This window comes from Mixophyes fleayi, chromosome 2 (genome assembly GCF_038048845.1).
Source record: "Mixophyes fleayi isolate aMixFle1 chromosome 2, aMixFle1.hap1, whole genome shotgun sequence".
Taxonomy (NCBI): domain Eukaryota; kingdom Metazoa; phylum Chordata; class Amphibia; order Anura; family Limnodynastidae; genus Mixophyes; species Mixophyes fleayi.
The window spans coordinates 372,688,232-372,709,549 of record NC_134403.1 but is presented as its reverse complement, the minus strand read 5'-3'; the positions used below and the strand labels follow the sequence as shown (position 1 = coordinate 372,709,549).

At 42.0% G+C, this 21,318-nt stretch overlaps 1 protein-coding gene across 4 annotated transcripts in view; it reads right to left on the bottom strand.

The window, feature by feature from the left end:
• Positions 1–107: 107 nt before the first annotated feature.
• Positions 108–21,318, bottom strand: part of USF3 (upstream transcription factor family member 3) — a 38,414-nt gene continuing 17,203 nt past the window's right edge. For all 4 annotated transcript variants that reach the window (XM_075197421.1, XM_075197422.1, XM_075197420.1 and 1 more), the window contains exons 3-8: positions 17,822–17,930; positions 15,991–16,059; positions 13,679–13,707; positions 13,382–13,464; positions 10,639–10,735; positions 108–9,759 (exon numbers count right to left, since the gene is read on the bottom strand). In XM_075197421.1, coding sequence (XP_075053522.1) covers positions 3,494–9,759; positions 10,639–10,735; positions 13,382–13,464; positions 13,679–13,707; positions 15,991–16,037 — 6,522 coding nt within the window. In that variant the 5' untranslated portion in view covers positions 16,038–16,059; positions 17,822–17,930 and the 3' untranslated portion in view covers positions 108–3,493. The remainder of the gene's footprint in view (positions 9,760–10,638; positions 10,736–13,381; positions 13,465–13,678; positions 13,708–15,990; positions 16,060–17,821; positions 17,931–21,318) is intronic.

Here is a 21,318-nt window from a genome sequence, read left to right as displayed (position 1 = left end):
CAGACAGCATGAATCACACACCCCCTCCCCCGATTTGATAACATTTCTTCAGATTCTGTGTATTGTTGCATAAAAACACTAGTAACAAAATAGCAGAAAACACAAAATGGCGTGAGAACTTTTATTTTACTAATAAAATATGATCAGCTCTTTACAAAGAATTATTACAACCAGAGAATCACATTAAATAAAAATCATTGGAAATCAAAGCACCAATATAAAAATTAATTGTCAAACACCCTGTGCCCCCCTCCCCCATCCACTCAACCCACATAACAGAACAATCTGAAACGTCACGGGTGTAGGGGTTAGATTATCTTCAAAAAGTATAAAGAAATATACATAAAATGTACACAAGAGACCGTCTGATAGATCTCCTCAAAATATACATATGTACATTATATATACAGAGGATGAACACCGAAATGCGTTGAGAGTTTCACTGAATTTCCAGCTGGGATCTGTGCTAGGAGATCCTGATTCCCCTATTTACTGTGGAGTTTTTAACTATATATAGCGTCCATTGTTACCATAAAGACTTATCTGACATAAAGACACTACATATAAAACGATGCATTAACAGATTATGCGTGGAAGCTAGAAAAGAAGGCAACCGGAAATAAGAGTAAATCTAATAAAATCAAAAGTATTGACCAGATACGGAAAGTCTGTTTATTTACAAAAGTAACTAGAAATAAAATGTTTTTTTTTCCCATATAGCTTAAGCTGTGGTTCCCCACAGAATCCACATTGTGTGTTTAAGAAAAAATTCCGTTAGAAAGGTCACGTAAATTTCCCTTTGTGTGCGGACAACAGGTCAGATAAGCAGATACATTTCTTGCTACGTAGAAGTAACAGACGGGAGGTTTTTCAAGCTCCAATGTATTCATTTTGCATATACAAACTGTTTTATGTGGTGCTACATCTCAACATTCACAAAGTGTTTAGATACAAAGCAAAATATATAAGAGTGTGCGCTACGGTTATGTGTCAGCTATTTAAAGGCGATGTTGACTCAATTGATTTGGTTTAAAGCCTTATCCTGCAATGGCCGATATTATCTACAGAACAGTTTATTCACTTTTCTGCTTCTAATTGTTTTTTTTGTTTGTTTTTAAATGATCAACTTCTTTGGAGCGCTACCGTTGTGCTGAGCTACAACGTTAAAAATTAAGAATGGCTTTGTCTTCTCGTGACTAAGTCCAGATTATTATTTTTCTCCGCACTGGATACAGGTCACTGAATAATCACCTCATAAGTCGATAGGTTGGAAACTGTAGTATATGCTTATTTTAACACCAGAAGACAGCAAGAGTTAATAATTCACAATAAACGATTTTCAATTTGTGCAAAGGAATTTTTTTTCTTTTTAAATAAATAAAAGAAAATAGTAAGGTGTTCCCTTCACAGCCTATTCCGAAATATCTTTAGTTTTCTCATGTGCTGAGAATATTGGTATACGGATTTGTGGATGTTATTGGCGGCTCACTTGTATTTTAGCATTGATGGTCCTAGAGCCCGAAGGTCTTGCCCATCAACCGATCACTGTTACGTAACTACTGACAAAGCAGACGTGCTATGACTGCCACACACACACAAACACTAAGTCGCCCCCACCGCTGGATGCCAAAAGGTCTCCTGGGCTGAACCTGGCTTATCAGCAGACAGAAGGTTTTATAAAAAAAAATTCAAAATACATTTACACCCTGTGCCTCATGGTTTGTTGCCGAATTCCCTCCTAGCTCCAAATGAGGCCTTTTGTATTTTGTGTTGAATATATCTGAAGATTTTTTTTCCATTAGTAAAAAAACAAAATCGTATTTATCCTTTAATGATGCTCCTGTTCTAATATTGTTACAATGAATTTTTATCACTTAATAGGTGGCAGTGTAAGAGTTGGTCGCAAAGGTCCACCCCTGAGCTAATGCATGTAGCTACACTTATAACCTGCAGGCAATATTGTTAAAGTTTGTGGTTATCCCAAATAAAACAAACATCAGAACAAACATATCAATGAAAATTACATTGTATTGCTAAGTAAATCCATATTAATATTTGCTTATACCTAACTCCCCCCACCAAATTTTTTTTTTTACTATAGCTGCCCATTAAGGAGTTAATTTCCCTGACTTCTAAGGGGACAGCAGTGATGGATTATCTAGAGGCTTAGCGGCTAAAGTGTCTATATTTGGAAGTTAGGATGTTAAACAGTTCCTGTTATTTACACACAGTGGTCGATGCCATTTATTTGGCTAGACTGAAACTCATGAGAAGGCCAACTAGCATGAACCTAGTCGCATCAGAGGAGCACAAAGTGTCTCCGATATTGGTTCAGCCAAACAAAATGACAACGCTGCACGTTCCACTATATATTTAACAACCCAATGGAAAAGCAGAATAGAACTTTTTCCCCCAAACAAGTGCCCCTTTAAGACCACGAACCTCAGGCTCCACTGGATACTCTGTGACCATATTATGTGTTTTCTTTGGCATAACACACAACGTATGTAAAAAGAACCCACCACCCACAGAATATACCCTAATAGGTGGCATAAAGGCGTATTGGTGTTTTACATACATGTACTTGCAGTATGTTGTAGGGCCACTGCCATTTATTAAAACAAAGCAAATACCACTGTGTGGGTGTATATTGGATTTACATACACACGTCGCTGTTCTCACTGCTGAATGCAGAGAGATCGAGATGTCAGCCAAATACTTTCTATTGGCTGTAATAATAATAGTGATACCAGCAATTAAAAGTATACACCACAATCTATTAAAATACTGAGAAGAAGCAATATAGAATAATGCACTTAATTGCTTAATGGAATAAACTTCAGTTAAACCTTATTCAATTGTAAGCAACATATCCAAATATATTATAAGAGGCAGAATTGTATATACATCCTGCAGTCAACTCTCAGACACCTTTTCAGAATATGTCACAAGAACTCAACCTTCCACAGAAGACTCTTGTGAAATGGGACTTCTATGTTATAATGGCAAAACCACATACTATATAACAACGCCCCAGAAACAAACAGAAACTTTATATATAACTAGTTGAATGGAGGGAGATTTTTCTCATGGAATGAATAGTATGTGAAAAGTTAAAATCACCAACACACATGAAAAAACCCCCCCAAAAAACGAACAACCTATTAATTTTGGCCTTGGGTAGTATAAAGCTTTGAGAGTGATCAATATAGGGGTCGTTACTGGAACAACAAAAATGAGTCAAGAGTTTGGAAGATAAATGGGAACTTGCCAATCAAGTGCAATGTTAGCATTAAAGTTGAGAGTAAACATGAATGATATGAGAAGACAATGTAACAGTTACTTATACTTATCAAGTAAAATGAGCCAAAATATTGTTATAGAATTTCAAACTTTTAAAAACAAGAATGCAGAGAAGTGAAAATATCCAACATATGTACATGATAACATGAGAGGGGAAGTACATTCCACACAAGCTCATCCATTGTCAACCTTACACCGCTGAGCTGGAGTCATGGCCCAGTATATGGCTTATGTTGTGTGCAGGCCGGTTTGATGTCTTAGAAGAGTCTGAAGATGAAGAGTGTGAAATGGAGAGTAGGGGCGACATGGCCGAGCCATCGGGAGGGAGAGCAGCGGCAATCTCCGGAAAGAGCGATGTCAAGTTGAAATTGGAAAGGTGCGAGGGGTTGGCCATGTGCATTGGAGGCATTTCCGGGAGAAGAGGGAACGTGGTTTGGGAAAAGCCCACAGGCCGTGGAGGAGACAGTATGGAGCCAAACCTGTTATTCAAGCTGGTGCTATTGGGTTTTTCTGTGCTGGGATTAGGAAAGATCTGGTTAGGGAAATACGGTATGGCGAGGTCATTGGACAAACTTGGATGAGCTGGTGAATACTGGGGGTAAAAGGAGGGCAATGTGTTCTGTGGATCTACAGGGATAAGTGCAGGAGTCCGAGTGGCAGTTGTCTGCGTGACTGGAGGGATGAAAGACGCATTTGCATTTAGTGGTGGGTTCATTGTACCCTCTGGCATGAATGGAAAGCCAAAATTTTGGGTCAGTGTGTGCTGGTCAGGCGTTGGATTGTCAGTGGACACTTGAGGGTTGTCTGGCATGAAGCGGACAATACCGGTCCTCTTTTCAGTCACCGACTGCTGGCGCCCAAGTATCATGCTACTAGGACCAGCTAAAGGAAGGTGAGGCAAGGTAGAGTCAAACATATTGCCATGTCTTTGGTTCCCAGGTCTGTTTCTTTCTGTCTGACGGGCTTTGGAATCAGGTTCCTCCTGTAAAGGATGTCTCGAACGCTGGGCAACAGGGGGATTGGCCGGTCTCACTGTTTGACGTGGATCAATATTTACATGGGAAACAGATTGATGAGGAAGAGGTGGGTGGACCACACCATGCATGTTAATGGAGACTTGTATATTCAGTTGGTTCTTTGCCCCCTGACCGTCAGCTGGCCGCAGAGAATGGGACTTCTGCATGGAACTGTGAGGACTTGTGTTCCGGCCCTGAATGTCTCCAGTGGAAGAAGAACTGGAGAAGGGAATATTTAAAGAATTACTCCTTGAGGTCACTTGTCCCATAACCAAGTCACAGCTTTCTCTGTTCTGTCCTTCGCCATCTCTCCGGAGGTGCAGAGCATCGCGAGCTGGAGGGCAGCTGAACTCAATGCTGGAGGATGTGTTATACTGTGATCTTTGATGACCAGATATAGACCTCTGATTCACACTTCCCTGCTCTCCAATATGTGGGGGAAATAAGCTCTGCATAAAGCTCTGGTGACATGAATTTTCATTTGCTGGAATCGTAAGGGAATTTGCGATAGATACGTTTTGTAGAGTTTGGTATGGTAGGTGCTTCTGCCTATCCATTGATGAATTAGGGTTCTGATTAATTCTGTAGGTTTGTGACTGCAATCCCCTCATACTGGAGGAAGTGCCACCATCATTGTTTCTTGACGTCTGGACTTCAAAGTTAGCGGTCTGTTGGTGATTCAAGCCTCCTATTTTAAAGGTCTGGCAGTCAGGGAGCCTCTGAGAATCCATATTGACAACGTGCTCTACGGGCATGCGTCCCTGAATGTTATGAGCTGGTATAACTTTATTCCTAGAAATGTCCAAATAGTTTCTCATTTCAAGTTGTTCCGACACCCTTGAAGCTTGGATAGAAATTCCTAATCTTTGCTCAGAATTTGAAGTGCTCTTACCAATAAGTGCCTCTGCAGAGTAACTAGAAACTCTATTTCTTTCCTGCCTGTGTGGAGCACACGTCATGTTTGAGGGCCGAGAAACAGCACTGGACTGAGAAACCATTTGTTGTTCTAGACTCCTTGAGGTCATAAGTCTCTGTACTTGGTTGTGACCAGATAAGTGCTCTGAAGACACTATAGGTCCTTGCGGTCGGCTATTCATTTCCTGCTGATGACGGATATCCTGACCCACGTGGCTTTGGGGGTGAGTACCATGGAGCCCACGGGAGGGTGGATTGTTGTCACAAGTTTTCTCCGGCTGGGTAGACCCAAAATGAGGAGGAAGCTGCTGCTGGATCTGTTGGCGGTGCGGCTGAGCACTCTTCTGACGGTGTTGTTCAGAAAGGTGTTTCTGTTGTAAAGTCATCCTCGATACCTGGGCACCTTGTACGGGGGCTCGTTTCTTTTGCATCTGAACATCATGTTGCATCATTCTTTGTTGCTGAATGTTGTGAGGCTGAGAGCGGACAGAACTGTCCACATGCGGAACTTGGTGTTGCTGCTGATATAAGTGATGCTGGTCACGCAAGTGCCCGGATTGCTGCTGCTTTAAATAAGGGTTGCTATTATGAAGTGGTAATTGCTGCTGCTGGTGCTGCTGCAAAGGTTGAAGGTGCTGATTAGTCATCTGACCCTGCTCTGAAATAGAAGGCTGAGAGCCACAACGCATATCAGTTTGTCGTAAATTTGAGTTGACAAAGTTATTTGTTGGGAACAGATTGGAAATTCCCTCTCTGTGGCCTTGGATATTACCAGATATGGAGGACGAGTCAGAAGAGACATGACTGACTAACATTTCATTCTGCTCTGCAACACTGTCTGGAGTCTGCAACCTTTCGAGTCTGATTGGAGCTTGACACTGTTTTTGTCTCTTGGCTGTTGAAAGTAACCCGTCCACATGAGCGGCGCGTTTGTTAGACTCTTTTCTACCGTCCGCATGTTGTTTTAAAAGGGAATCTGTGGTCTGAGTCACCTGCATAACAGTGGAGTTCATAGAATGTAGCTGCTCGTGGGAGTATTCAGATAACACCGTCGTCACTTGTGTCTGGCTCTCGTAAGCGCTGGAGGACACGGAAGGATTGGTGGATGTAGGCAGAGGTATGTGCTCGGATGTCTGCAACACACTTGCACAGTTCAAAACAGAGTGGGTAATGCCACCTTGGTGTAATAAATTATTTATGCTCAAACTGGTCATATTTTGGGATTGGGATGTTGAAATCTGCAGAGAGAGACTGGCGGCATTCACCCCTAGTGGGCAATTACTTTTATCCACCGAACGATCAGCACAATGGTGGTCCTTTGTATCCAGAGTATTGAAAGAATCGGATGTAGAAGACAGTTGGGATATATTTTCTTTGGCTGAATGTGGCTTGAATGGGAGTGGACTGTCAGCAGCCAATGTTTCTGATTGTACATTCCTGGAAACAGTAGCTCCAACTTCCGCTTGTGTTCTTGATCTTCCCTTTGGAAGGCTTTCCTGTTCAAAAATAGCTCTTGCAGCCACTGCAACTATATCATTTTGCTCAGAAAAACCACAACCATTTAATGGGGGCACTAAGGAAACCCCACTAACTATGTCCTCTCTGCTGGTATCTGGCAACATTGAAGCCACAGAGAAATTCCGACTACTTACAGAACTATTGGACAGGGGAGAGTCTGTCTGTCTACCGGTAACACATGAGCTATTTACAACTTCTTGCTCAGAGTTACTGGTCTGATTTTGTGCAACTTGGACTACTGAGGAGTTTAGCTTTGGTTCCTCAGAAGACACAGACTCTTTTGACTTGACTTTTCTGGATAATATCCCATGACGGTCAAGATCCTTTGCGGTAGCTTTTTCAGGTGGCGACTTCCCATATGGCTCATCAGTCAAAACCTGTACTGCCAACAAGTCAGCAGCAATTAAACTTGCAGGGTCTCCTTCAATGAGGCAAGATCTGGAAACCATAGTAGTGTCAGAATTTTCATCTGTGGATAATCCAATCTGATCTTGAGGAACTTCAACAACAAGAGTGTGTTGAACGGACTGATTGTTGAAGGGAGCAGCCCTGGATTCAATACTAGCCTTAAAGCATTCTGGGGCTGAAGAAGGTGGTCTCTGCTCATCCTCCTGTGTTATACAGACTTCATCTGCAATGAGATCTCTAGAACCGTAGACAATGTCTGCAGACAAGGGCTCTTCAGGCATGGATTCAGTCAAATTGGCTACTAAGCTTGCATTTAATGCTGTTGAAGTGCTTGTTTCTTGAGTTTTGTCACTCACCCCATTTTTTGGGGAAGAATCAACTGATGCTACCATTTTCTCTTGTGCTGCACTTTTGATCGGTCTTGTATTTCTATCACTGGACTGTGGTTTTGGAACGTCTAAGCACAATGAATCTGATTTAGTTATTGCAGTGGAATCTTTTCTTACAGAAGCTCCTTTCTTAACACCAGACTTCTTGGTTGTATTTTTTGGCTTGGCGCTAGGTGGTGTCCCACCAATAGGTTTTACAGATAAGGACTTTGCCAATACAGAAGCAATGGGCAAAACTGATGATGTTTCAGTCGTGGCAGGTGTTACATTGGATCCTGCCACTGATACACAGTTTACTTGCATGTTGTTGGAGGCTAATGACGTTGCTGCAGGAGTATTAAGAGTAAGCTGAAGGCAACTTTGTCCAGCCATCTGCGATATGTTCTGACTTAGGTTAGCCAAAGCACCGAACGTGTTGAGAGCTACGTTTGTGTTGGGATCTTCGCTGGCTATTGGCTGAATAATTTGCATAGGGGTTTGGTTCGAGGTGCCAGCTGAAGGGGTCATGGGTTGCAGTGCAAACAACTGTCCATTTAATGAAATTGTTGGTGGCTGTTGGCTTGATGTGGCAGCAGACACGGGCACTTGTTGTGCGTTGCTTGAAGGCTGCACTGAAGGAGGCCTGGGCAATATATGAACAAGGTGTTTTCCACTGAAAGTCTGTGGGACCATTGTATTTTGCACTGGGTTTGTCGGACAAGCCGTAGAGTTGGCTGCATTAATCGGCATCACCACAGACGATGAAGGCTGAGCAGACATAAGAGGGACAGGGTTCTGATTCGGTGTCGTTTGGATTATCACAATTTGCTGCCCTATTGCCGGTTTAGGAACAGGTGGACAAGGAGCAGGAGCTGGAGGCTGAAGAAATATAATGTTCTGATTGGCTGGAGCTGAATTTATGGCAGCACCAAAAGGCTGAGCCACCTGAATTACTTGCACAGGTGGATTTAATGGAAGAATATTGGTTGTGCTTTGTAGCTGTGGCTGGGTTATGAGTGATTGGACTGGTACAGGTTGGTAAGACGACATTTTCACAATTACTTTTTCCACAGGATTGACTTTTGAGGATGCAACGCCGTTAAGGTTAATGCAAGCTGTTACCTGCGGGCTATTCAAGGTATCTTTGGAGGCCGTTGACTGCTCGGTCAATGGTGAAGGAACAATGGCGGAGGACAACAGACTTAGCGGCTGCACAGTGTTCCCTGCAAGTTGCAAAGTCGACCATGTCGTTTGTGTAGTTCCATCCGATGGAATTCGCGTTAAGCTGCCAACACTTTTCAATTCAGGTAAACTACTAGAAATGGACCAGCTGGGCTCCAGAGAAGGGGCACACAACACGGACACAGCAGAACCTGCTTGAACCTCTACAGATGAATTTATCTCCCCTGAAGTGACGGCAACTCCTGGGCTTGAAGAAATCTCAACACTGGGAAGCATTTCCTTGACTACATCTTTCACAGTTTCAACACAAGCAGTAACTCCTGGCAATTTTCCCTGAACCAAATTTGGAGACCCATGCAGATTTATCCCTGGCACACTGGATGGTGAGCCGTGGAATGGAAGCTTGTCACAGGTGGAAACAGCAGCTTTGGGTACAATGTCCACATGTTTCCTTCCTGAGCATTCCACTTTATTTTCTGGTTGTGCCAACTGGTTGGAAGAACAATTAAGTGGAGCCGCGGAGCTACTCAGAAAAGATATATGAGATGTAGAGCTGGATGGTAATTGGACGATCTGATCATCCTTGCATACTATGAAGTCTGCAGTGCTAGGTGCTAGAGTGGTCACAGGAAGACTCAATGCCGCATGTTGACTTGATGTAGATGCGGACGTTGAGTTTTGCTGCCAAGATTTGTCCAAGGGAAAAACACCTGAAATTGTGATTGGTGTCACCAGGTTGCAAGTCCTTTGAACCGGCACAACATTGGCAGTTTGCTTCTGCAGGTTATGACCTACGTTGAATGTGATTCCGTGCACAGCGGTACCCTGGTTAGCAGAACCAAGCTGGTTACTGCTTAGGCAGAGGGGAAGCTTTTGGACTTGATCAGCGGGAACGATCAATGAAGCCTTTAAACTCCTTGCATTTCCTTTCCAGTGCAGCGTTGGATCGTCATATAAGCAGATGTCATTACTCTTCAGAAGTTCGATGTAGCGAGCATTTTCTTTCTGGATGTCTGTCAACTCTCGTCTGAGCTTTTTGATCTCACAGGCTAAGAAACAACACAATGTTGAAGGGAAATTAACACATCAAACAACACAACAAAACAATTTCAGTTCTGTGCACAACACACTCACAGGTTTTAACCCAATACCCCAAAAACAAAGTAGTTTAGGTTTTCACAAGATAACCGACATGTTGTATAAATGTCAACCTGCTAGTTAGACCTCATAAAAACAAGGTCATACAATAGATTCTTTGAAGGTTCTCATTATGAAGTAATAAACTGAATGACAGTATACAGCTGTAGACTGCTAGGTCACTACTCCGCTAAGACACGTCTATTACAGTGTACCAGTCGCCTATATGCAGGGAACACAAACAGGCTACCTTTCCTTCCCCAGCCTTCCATTCAAATAGGAACTCGCATCATCACCTAGCGTCTAAGTGATGATTCTACTTCCTAGTGAATGGACAAGCTTAGTATTAGTTCAGCTGACAAAGTGGCTGCAAGTAGGCGAATGAACACTAGTTACAGGTTCCTATGTGCCCAACATAATTAGGGGACGTTCATAAATATAAGTGTTTTGTTTTGTTTTTTAAATTATCTTCTCCTGCTGTTTAGAAATTAAGTAGCTATCATCTGTGTTTCATGGGAATCAGTGAGAACAGTTCATTTTGGGAGGTTATCCCGAGTGGGTATTAGAGATTAATTCTACTCACTTGTATCAGATCAGGGCTGGGAAACTCCCAATATACAGGTGGCCCATGGGCCTAAAAATTACTGCTGGCACCTAATGTTTGCGAGTCCTTTCTATTAACATCAATAGATGCATATATTCCCTAGCTCCATAAAAGACCTTCCTGTCTCCTAGATTTGAGGGACTGGTACCTGAATTTTGCATTATTTTGCCCACTGGCCAGGTCTCACCTTGCTCCTTGTCACCTCCATTCAGCAGTAGTTCATCATTCTGCCGCTTGAGTTCTGTGATGTATTTGAAGGCCTGGTCTAAGATCATGTTTTTGCTCTGAAGGAAATCACACACAACAATCAGTCACCTTCATATTCACCAACAGCAGATAAGTATCTACACTTCACAGACACAAGTCTATCCACCTCCCGATACAGTGCCGATAGTTCAGTGGTTAAATGCACCTACTGAAAAACACCAAGGTATTGCTGGAGACCCAGGTTTAAAGTGTCAAAAGTGAACGTGGACAATTTACTTTGTCTCCTTGTGTTGCAAGTAACCAAATTAGATTGTAAGCTCAAACGGACAGAAACACGGTTAAGCGATTATCCTGGGTAAAAAGTTAATTGTATAATTAATACTAAAGCAGAACATTTTATCCCAAAACCTGAAAGTTATGTCAATGTATAGAATACTTCACAAATATGTATGAACATTACACAATTTCCTTAAATGCAATAACATTTAACTGCCATTATTTCATTTAGAACATGAATAATTAAAGTGTATATTTAGTTTTGACATTGCAACATTTCTGAGGAGAATATTCAGGAAAAATGCTCAGAGGGAAAAATCACAAAAAAAATTAAAATTAATTAAAGTAGCTGCAGAGCAGAGGGAATTGACAATTATTTTCCATGAATTGATAATCAGGGTTCCCTGCCATTATTCTGTCCTCTCTGGTGGCAAGTATACAAAGCAGAACCCATTTTGGTGACAACAATACAGAGTCCTCTCTGGTGGCTAGTATACAGTCATAGCCAAAAGTTTTGAGAATTACACAAATATTATTTTTCACAAATTGTGCTGCCTCAGTTTTTATGATACCAATTTGCATATACTCCAGAATGTCATGAAGAGTGATCAGATGAATTGCAATTAATTTCAATGTCCCTCTTTGCCATGACAATGAACTTTATCCCAAAAACTACATTTCCACTGCATTTCAAACCTGCCACAAAAGGACCAGCTGACATCAGGTCAGTGATTCTCTCGATAACACAGGCGAGAGTGTTGACGAGAACAAGGCTGGAGATCAGTCTGTCATGCTGATTGAGTTAGAATAACAAACTGGAAGCTTTAAAAGAAGGGTGGCGCTTTAAATCATTGTTCTCTGTTAATCATGGTAATCTGCAAGGAAACACGTGCAGTCATCTTTGCTTTCCACAAAAAAGGCTTCACAGACAAGGATATTGCTGCTAGTAAGATTGCACCTAAGTCAACCATTTATCAGATCATCAACAACTTCAAGAAGAGGTTCAATAGTTGTGAAGCAGGCTTCAGGCCACCCAAGAACGTCCAAGCAAGCGCCAGGACCGTCTCCTAAAGTTGATTCAGCTGTGGAATCGGGGCACCACCAGTGTAGATCTTACTCAGGAATGGCAGCAGGCAGGTGTGAGTGCATCCGCACGCACAGTGAGGCGAAGTCTTTTGGAGGATGGCCTGGTGTCAAGAAGGCCAGCAAAGAAGCCACTTCTCTCCAGGAAAAAAACATCAGAGACAGACTGATAGTCTGCTATAGGTACAAGGATTGGACTGCTGAGGACTGGGGTAAAGTCATTTTCTCTGATGAATCCCCTTTCAGATTGTTTGGGGCATCTGAAAAAACTCTTGTCTGGAGAAGGAAAGGTGAGCGCTTCCATCAGTCCTGTGTCATGCCAACAGTAAAGCATCCTGAGACCATTCATGTGTGGGGTTGCTTCTCAGCCAAGGGAGTGGGCTCACTCACAATTTTGCCTAAGAACAGTCATGAATACAGAATGGTACTAAAACATCCTCCAAGAACAACTTCTCCCAACCATCCAAGAACAGTTTGGTGATGCCTTTTTCCAGCATGAGGGAGCACCTTGCCATAAGGCAAAAGTGATAACTAAGGGGCTCGGGGATCAAAACATCGAAATTTTGGGTCCATGGCCAAAAAACTCCCCAAACCTTAATTCCATTGAGAACTTGTGGTCAATCCTCAAGAGGTGGGTGGACAAACAAAAACCCACAAATTTTGACAAACTCAAAGCATTGATTAGACAAGAATGGGCGGCCATCAGTCAGTATGTGGCCCAGAAGTTGATTGACAGCTGCCAGGGCAAATTACAGAGGTCTTCAAAAAGAAGGGTCAACACTGCAAATATTGACTCTCTGCATAAACTTAATGTAATTGTAAATAAAAGTCTTTGCCGCTTATGAAATGCTTGTAATTTTACATCAGTATAACAGCAACATCTGACAAGGGTCTAAAAACACTGAAGCAGCCTCTGGTACTCCGTGCAGAGCAGAAATCGAATAGCCCCTTCCCCCCATCATGAGCTCCCAATCAGGCAGCCCATTCTTCTGAGAGAAGTCACCCTGAGCTGCATCCAGCTAACATCTCCCAGTCCTGCCCTATCAACATTAAATAAACCATCAGACTGAGGTTTGAAACACAAAGGATGTCATACTAGCACTCCTTGAGAACAAGGGTACAGAATAAAATGCAACGATGGATGAGAGCATATCAGTGCCAGTTCCTCATCATAGCATACTAGCAGCCCGAGACAGGGGGATGTGAGATTTATTTTGCTACAGGCTATTCAAAGACTGTTCTTAATTAAAGAGGACCTGTCACAGAGGTTAAAGTCCTCGTGACGTTCAGAGCTATTACAATGAATCAAGATAAAACACTTTAAGCCAATCTGGAAACAAATTAGGAGTTTCTTAAGCCGTTACCTGCTTCAGTGCTGGAGAGCAGGGAATGAGGTCGCCAATCCGATTTATCCCAGAGTTTATCTTCTTTTTCCTGTGTCTCTCCACTAAAAACACAACAAGGGGGATTGACAGAGACATTGCAGAGAAAAATACATTTGCTAAAACGGACACGTTTAAAAATAACAAATACATATAAAAGTCAAGCTAGAGAAAGACCAGACTGCAATAAACATTAAAACATTACAGCAAGTATTTCAATCAATAAGTATTACACTTTTGGATAGTAATTCTAAAACCGTAAATTAAATCCTTTCTTACCCTCATTGTGACTCTCTCGGTTTTTCTTCCTAGGATAGAAAACAAACAATATTATAATACTATACAGAAAATACACACATAACAAACACATAGACCGGTCATACAGTGATGTATAATCTAACATGAAACATTCAGCCTGAGTAGAAGTCTACTTATGATAGTTATAACACATACAGTTCCATTCTTGAGAAACATGAGCTATACAGTTGTGCCCCCCTCCCTGTGTCATAAATGACTTAGACATTACTTAAATGAGCAGTTAGTGCATGATCTCATGTGATCATTCAGAGCCAATGTAGTGTAAGCTGGCAGCTTGATGATGTCACAGATTTCTCAGGAGCTCAGTGAGCATGCTCCTGCCAGTACATGGGCTGTTCAAGCTCTCATTAACACTCATAAATATTTGCAGCTGCCTTCAGGCTGGGATGTGAAAAGGTGAATTTAGCAAAAACTATAAAGCCGTACCACAGTGTTACATAAAGTTCACAGGGACATCATCCGCATAGACAAGGCGATTTTGTGGTCTCTAGAGCCTAATTTAATACCAGGAATTTCTGGGTTGGACTGGAGTTGTGCAGCCAAATCCTTTATGTCAAGAGAATTAGATACTGCCGACGTGCCCGATGCCCAGAGGTGGGGATCAAAGCAATTAGCAGAAACCGTGGCCAATGGATGAAAGTCATATCTGCTCTACAAGATTGCTCTGGAAATCCATGCAGGCCAAAGTATACAAGAAGTACCAATTCACCCTAACAAAAGTTTTTTTTTCTGCATTCAATACCAGAAACAATGTGGAAAGTTTTTCTATATTAGTGTTGTGTAGACCGTCTATTGTCCTGTTTGTATTAACTTTGTCACCTCAAGATGAACCCCACCGGGTGGCTCAAGGCGGGCAGGAAAGCATGCAGTCTAAGAGATATAGTTTTCACAAAGCACTTTCAATCCTTGTTGATGAGGGAAATGGATCTGTAGCTAAAGCAGGAGTTTGAGTCTGTCTCTGCCTTAAGCAAGTCAATTATTCTTGTCCTGATAGTACCTGGGTGAAAGGTGGTTCCTTCTAGCATCGCATTGAACAGGAAAACTAATTTCAGGAGATATATATATATATATATATATATATTCTCCATATTCTTTTTAGAATATTAGTTAGGGAGACCATGAGGTCAGGCGATGCATGGATTTCATGGCTAAGTTTACTTCCACAGTGGAGAAATTTCACAATTGGATTTACTTCCACAATTGGCGGAGAAATGTGTGAAGTCCTTAGCATCCTGGTTTTTGAGTCTACAACTGTCAAAGGTTATGTCCTGTAGTTGTTGAGAAAAATAAAGCCATCAGACCCTGTTGGAGGGGGCTAAGGAAGTTTGATGGAGGATCTGTCCTGCTTAGGAACTAATATTACGTTGACCATTAGTAACTTCTGCCAAATTTCTGAAAAAAACTTGTTGAAAATGAATTGTTTATGAGTCCATATATGTTCTAACCAGAATGAGAAGCCTACCAAATGGATCGATTTCTGATTCTATGAGAGTGAAAGGAAACGGTTTCAGACAAAGTCGATCCTATTGGTCAGCAGATGTATGTCTGAGCAAACTGTCTTCCATTGAAGAGGGTCAGAAGCCCAGGATGTAGGTCTCCTGAAGTATAACAATGTCTGCCTAAGCTATTTTAATAAGGTATTAGGCGCTAACGTTCATATTGTACAAGAGTTCAGGCCATTGACATCTAATGACCGCTTTGTATGGTGGAGTATAAGGGGGAAACACATCTGTACGACATATTTAAAGAGAGTTATTATTTAGAGACACAACCTTAGTCGAGACTCCCCCAGTAGAAGGAAGGTGGTAGTGGTGTGTTTGGGGTTGGTAGGGGCAGGCTTGGTGGAACTATAGGACCATAAGTGGTTGGAGACGTCTATCACCTCAGAGGAGAGGTAATTCATTCTATATTCTTTCGGCAGATACTTCTAACAGGATGTGGAAGCCCGGATGATATTTGTAGTGTTGTTGTCTAAGAATCTATACGACTGCTGAGGTCTTTCCTCTTTTTAAATGTTGAGGATGCCAGATTATTAAATTTTTGGAAGTTAGCTAGACAGGTAATGGTGGGTGTATTTCTGGTTGCCAGGATCATTTTCTTTTTTTATTTGTGGAGACGAAGAACAACGCGTCTCTAGGACCCTGGTCAGGTTCTGCACTGGATTGAAGGACTCTATGAGCACATCCCGGAGACCGCAGTTCACGGACAACCAGCGACAACCCTGAAGCAGGGCCGTCACCTACATTCAGCCATGAAGTACTCTGGTCTCTTACCTATGCTTGCTTTTGTTAGGACTTCCACTCTGAGTCATCTCCGGCATGCTTACATCCAGAGGTTGGCCACTGTGGGACAAGCAGAATAACAGGGATGTTACATACGTGATATACAAAGCTTAAAATAATACTTTCCTTGTTACTTTCTCTTATTTATAGAAGTATTTCGGTCAGGGCTAGCAGAGCTTATTAGCCATCCAACCTGATTATTATCTCCATTAACAATAAAGAATCTGTAGGTAAAAGGTGATCATATTTACTGCAATCCTGGAGAAGATAGACCAGGCATGTAATATCCATGGTCACATATCCTGCAAGCCATGATGCCTCTCTATACTCAGACACATGGGGGTAAATGTATCATACTCCGGTTTCTTCAAGTCGCCCGAAATCGGCGAGTTGACAGCTAAAATTTAAAGCGGCGCTGCCTTGTAAAGGCAAGTTTCCCTCTACCAGGCAGCGCCGCTTTAAATTTTAGCTGTCATCTCGCCGATTTCTGGCGACTTGAAGAAACCGGAGTATGATACATTTACTCCATGGTGTCATCACTACCTATAATTATTCTCATACCCAAATATCCATTAAGTCACATCTGTGGACCCAGTCATTCCCCAGGTCCCATGGTGAGATACAAGACTTCAGCAAATAATGAAAATTTGAAATACAGAAAACATTGTTGGGTATAACCCTGCGTAGGAAAGAGTCTGTGACCAGGCATTATGGTAGATACGGCAGAGGAAACAGGACGGGATGAGGTATGTTCCACTATGAGATACCATTATACGGACTAGATGTTTAACAACACTTTACTTAACTCTCTTCCCCATGGTTTGAGTGCAACCAATGAGGTTTGTTTATCAGTCTTTTTATTCAAGTGTAGAGAGTGATCCAAAGTGCAGAATGCTACAAAACGAAGTAAACAAGGGCTCTAGTTCAGTTATATTGCAAGTTCTTGGCACCAAGGCTCCCACAGTAGTCCAGGCCTGGCAGGAGTACATGGCCTGTGATAATAATTCTGTAGAGAATGGATCTCAGACTCTGCATCCTTCTGACCATTGTCTAGATCACAGATCTCATATACCTTAGCTATCTCTTCCTGAGCCGTTTGGTCCCGTTACCCTATTACTGAGCAACTAAGTAACGGTGAACATGGCTGGTCTAACCTGGGTCTGCTCCTAGTAGACCACAGTATTTGGGCCTCAGGTGTTTCTGAACATGTTTTGGCAGCTAGATAATAAAATTACACTTACTCATAGCAGGGATTTCAGCCTTCAGTAATTATAATGAGTCAGTTTTGGGAAAAATGAATTAGAAAAGAGTAAACTCCGTTTTTTAAAACAATTCTGTGCTTGATAATTTTTTTGCAACAACTTACAGTAAGTTTAAGGCTTTACGTTGTATAAGATATTCCCAATTTGTCCAAATCGTATTCACAGAACAAAAACCATATCTGGGCCCATATCAGAATCAAGATACTCAAAGTATAATGTACTATACGCTTACACTTACATAACCATTCAGCTTCTGCGGTTACGTCCGTAATGAAACAACAGTGCCAATGTCTGATAATCTCTTGATAGACAGGCTGTACCGTGCACTGAATACATTTTATACATTGTCATTTTTTAACCATTTTCCAACTTGAAAACAATCCTTCCTTCTACAGACTAATCTGAAGCACAAACCTCTCTACAGACATTTGTAGTATACGATTGATCTTCCAGACATTACTACAATGATACATGTTCTCTTTTCTCCGCGATCAGCAGGTTATGGATTAGTTACTATCCCTATACTGTCCGCTGTACTTCCACGGCTTACATATGCTCACCTCCAAAGTTAGGCCTGGACGTATCGTGCACCTCACTCTGGCTTCACCATCCTTGTTACCTCCTCAGTTCTCATGGCAGACAGGTCTTCTCATACCTCATTCTACTGAACTCTAAACAGAAAGGATTAAAAGTTAGTCTTCAAATGAAGAAAGTAGGGATGATGGACTGATCATTAAAAAAAGAAAAAAAAGGGAGCGAATCGGGCATTTTTAAGAGACAACCTTTAAATGACATATTGAGGAAGGTATAATAGACGATTCATCTAGCCATGTGTTGGTGCTTAGTGTTACTATAGAAACCATGGTACCTTGCCAGTACATGTAATGGAGAACAGGCTTACATAATGATGTCTGTGGTATAGCCATGTGTTGGTGCTTAGTGTTACTATGGTACCTCACATTACCTTTCCAGTACATGTGATGGAGGACAGGGCCCATAATGCTGTCTCTCTATCAGCGCTGACAGAAAACACCTGTACATCACAATTCCTGAACACTTCGGGCCCGATTCATTAAGGATCTTAAATTAAGAAGTTTCTTATTTCAGTCTCCTGGACAAAACCATGTTCCAATGCAAGGGGTGCAAATGAGTGTTCTGTTTTGCACATAAGTTAAATACTGACTGTTTATTCATGCAGCACACAAATACTTGATAGCTTATTTGTACACTGAAATTTTAAGTTGATATTTGTGTGCTACATGAAAAAACAGTCATTATTTAACTTATGTGCAAAACAGAAGACTAATTTGCACCCCTTGCATTGTAACATGGTTTTGTCCAGGAGACTGAAATAAGAAACTTCTTAATTTAAGATCCTTAATGAATCAGGCCCTTCATTTGTATCTGCCATTGACTGAAGAGGGACCATCTATACAATGCCGGAGGCGCCAATTTTGTAGGCTGAACCACTATTCACTGGGGTCACTAGTAAATAGGCTGCCTTCTCCTGGATAATGGTACGGCCCACAAAATGGCTGCTCCCATTGTCTAAGCGTTGGGTTGTGATCATTATTATCCACTAGGTGAGGTAACTTGGAGGCACTAAGGTACAGTTACAGGATTTTCTTTACCCACTCTGACATGTGACATCTTTCCTCTGATCCACCCCCTAGGACAGGTGTTTAGGTTTAGGTCTTAAACAACCTCAACCTTCTAGCAATAACAGAAACATGGCTCACACAATCAGACACTGCCTCACCTGCAGCCCTTTCACATGGTGATCTCCATTTCACCCACACCCCCAGACCGGGAGGCAGACAAGGAGGGGGGGTTGGATTACTTCTCTCCCCACAGTGCACGTTCACAGTTCTACCAAGTGTCCCATGACTCACGTTCACATCTTTTGAAGTACATGCTGTTAGGATTTTTAACCCATTCCCTATGCGTGTTGCTGTCATCTATCGCTCCCCTGGACCACACCAACAATTTCTTGAACACTTCTCTGCATGGCTCCCTCACTTCTTATCTACTGATATCCCCACCATCATCATGGGTGATTTCAACATCCCTATTTCTAATCCACGTTCCAATGCTGCTTCCAAACTACTCTCTCTAACCTCCTCACTTGACCTCTCCCAGTGGATTGAATCTGCTACTCATCAGGATGGCCACTGTCTTGATCTTGTTTTCTCTAGACTATGCCCAGTTTCTAATTTACTAAACACTCTTTTTCCCCTCTCGGATCATCACCTTATTAGCTACTCGCTCACCCCCAGTTCTTTACTCTCCCTAGTTTCAAACTCTTCCAAGCCTCCTCGTACCCGCAGGAATTTCAACTCTATTGATTTTCAACAGTTTTCCACCTCTCTCCAACACCTTCTCTCCCCGATTTCTACATTCTCCTCCCCTGATCGGGCAGTACCCAATTTTCATCAAACCCTAGCAACTGCCATGGATCAAGTGGCTCCAGCGACACTACACACTTCGCGTAGAATTCGTTGCCAACCGTGGCACACTACAGTAACACGAACTCTACAAAAACTTTCTCGTAAAGCAGAACGTCCCTGGCGTAAATCTTGTGCCTCTAATGATTTCATCACATATACTGATATCTACCACTCCTATAGAAATGCTCTGGACATTGCTAAACAAGCATACTTCCGATCTCTCATCTATGCTCAGGCTTCTAACCCCAAACGCCTCTTTAACACATTTAACTCTCTTCTGAATCCTCCTGCCCCAAATCCTCCAACTAACATCAGTGCACAGGATCTTGCTTCCTATTTCAAGGACAAAATTGATAAGATCAGGCTTGAAATGGTGTCATCTGACATTCTCTCTTCATTTGATCCCACAAGTGAAGAGGAAGTTTCTACTCTCTTCTCATCTTCCTACTCTACCTCCTGTCCTCTTGATCCCATTCCCTCACAAATGGGTATATCCCTGTCTCCTGTTCTCATTCCTCCTCTAACTAAAATCTGTAATCTATCTCTTTCTACTGGTATTTTTCCATCTATATTCAAGCATGCAGTGATTACTCCCATTTAAAAAAAAACAGAATTCTGACCCTAACTCTCTTGTAAATTACAGCCCCATCTCCCAGCTCCCATGCCCCTCCAAGCTTCTTGAGAGAATTGCCTACACACGCCTCACACACTTTCTTACAGCAAACAACCTATTGGATCCTCTTCAGTCAGGCTTTCGCTCTCAACACTCCACAGAGACTGCGCTGACCAAGGTTGTCAATGATTTGATCACAGCAAAAAATAATAACCAATACTCTCTTCTAATTCTCCTGGATCTCTCTGCTGCATTTGACACTGTTGACCACTCTCTCCTCATACAAACACTACAATCCCTAGGTCTTGAAGGCACTGTCCTATCCTGGTTCTCCTCCTACCTATCTAATCGCTCTTTCAGTGTTAATTTCTCTGGATCCACCTCTGCTCCGCTTCCTTTATCAGTTGGAGTTCCACAAGGCTCAGTCCTAGGTCCTCTGCTATTCTCTATCTACACCACTTCTCTTGGAAAACTAATAAGCTCCTTTGGATTTCAGTATCATCTCTATGCGGATGATACACAAATTTATCTATCCTCTCCTGATCTTTCACCATCTGTGTTGTCTCGCGTTACTGACTGTCTTTCTGCCATTTCATCTTGGATGTCTTCTCGCCAACTCAAACTCAATCTTTCAAAAACTGAATTAATAATATTCCCACCCAAAAACAGAAGCTTCCTGCCTGACATTTCTATTTCTGTCGATAACATGACCATAAATCCCACCCCGCAAGCTCGTTGCCTAGGTGTAATCCTTGACTCACAACTATCATTTATTCCCCACATCAACTCTATATCTAAATCATGTTACATACACCTAAAGAACATTTCCAGAATACGCACATATCTGACACAAGACACCGCAAAAACATTAATTCATGCACTCATCATCTCCCGCATCGACTATTGTAATTCCCTCCTTACTGGTCTTCCCAAAGTCAGACTTGAACCCCTACAATCTATTTTGCACGCAGCGGCTAGATTGATTTTCCTTACTAAC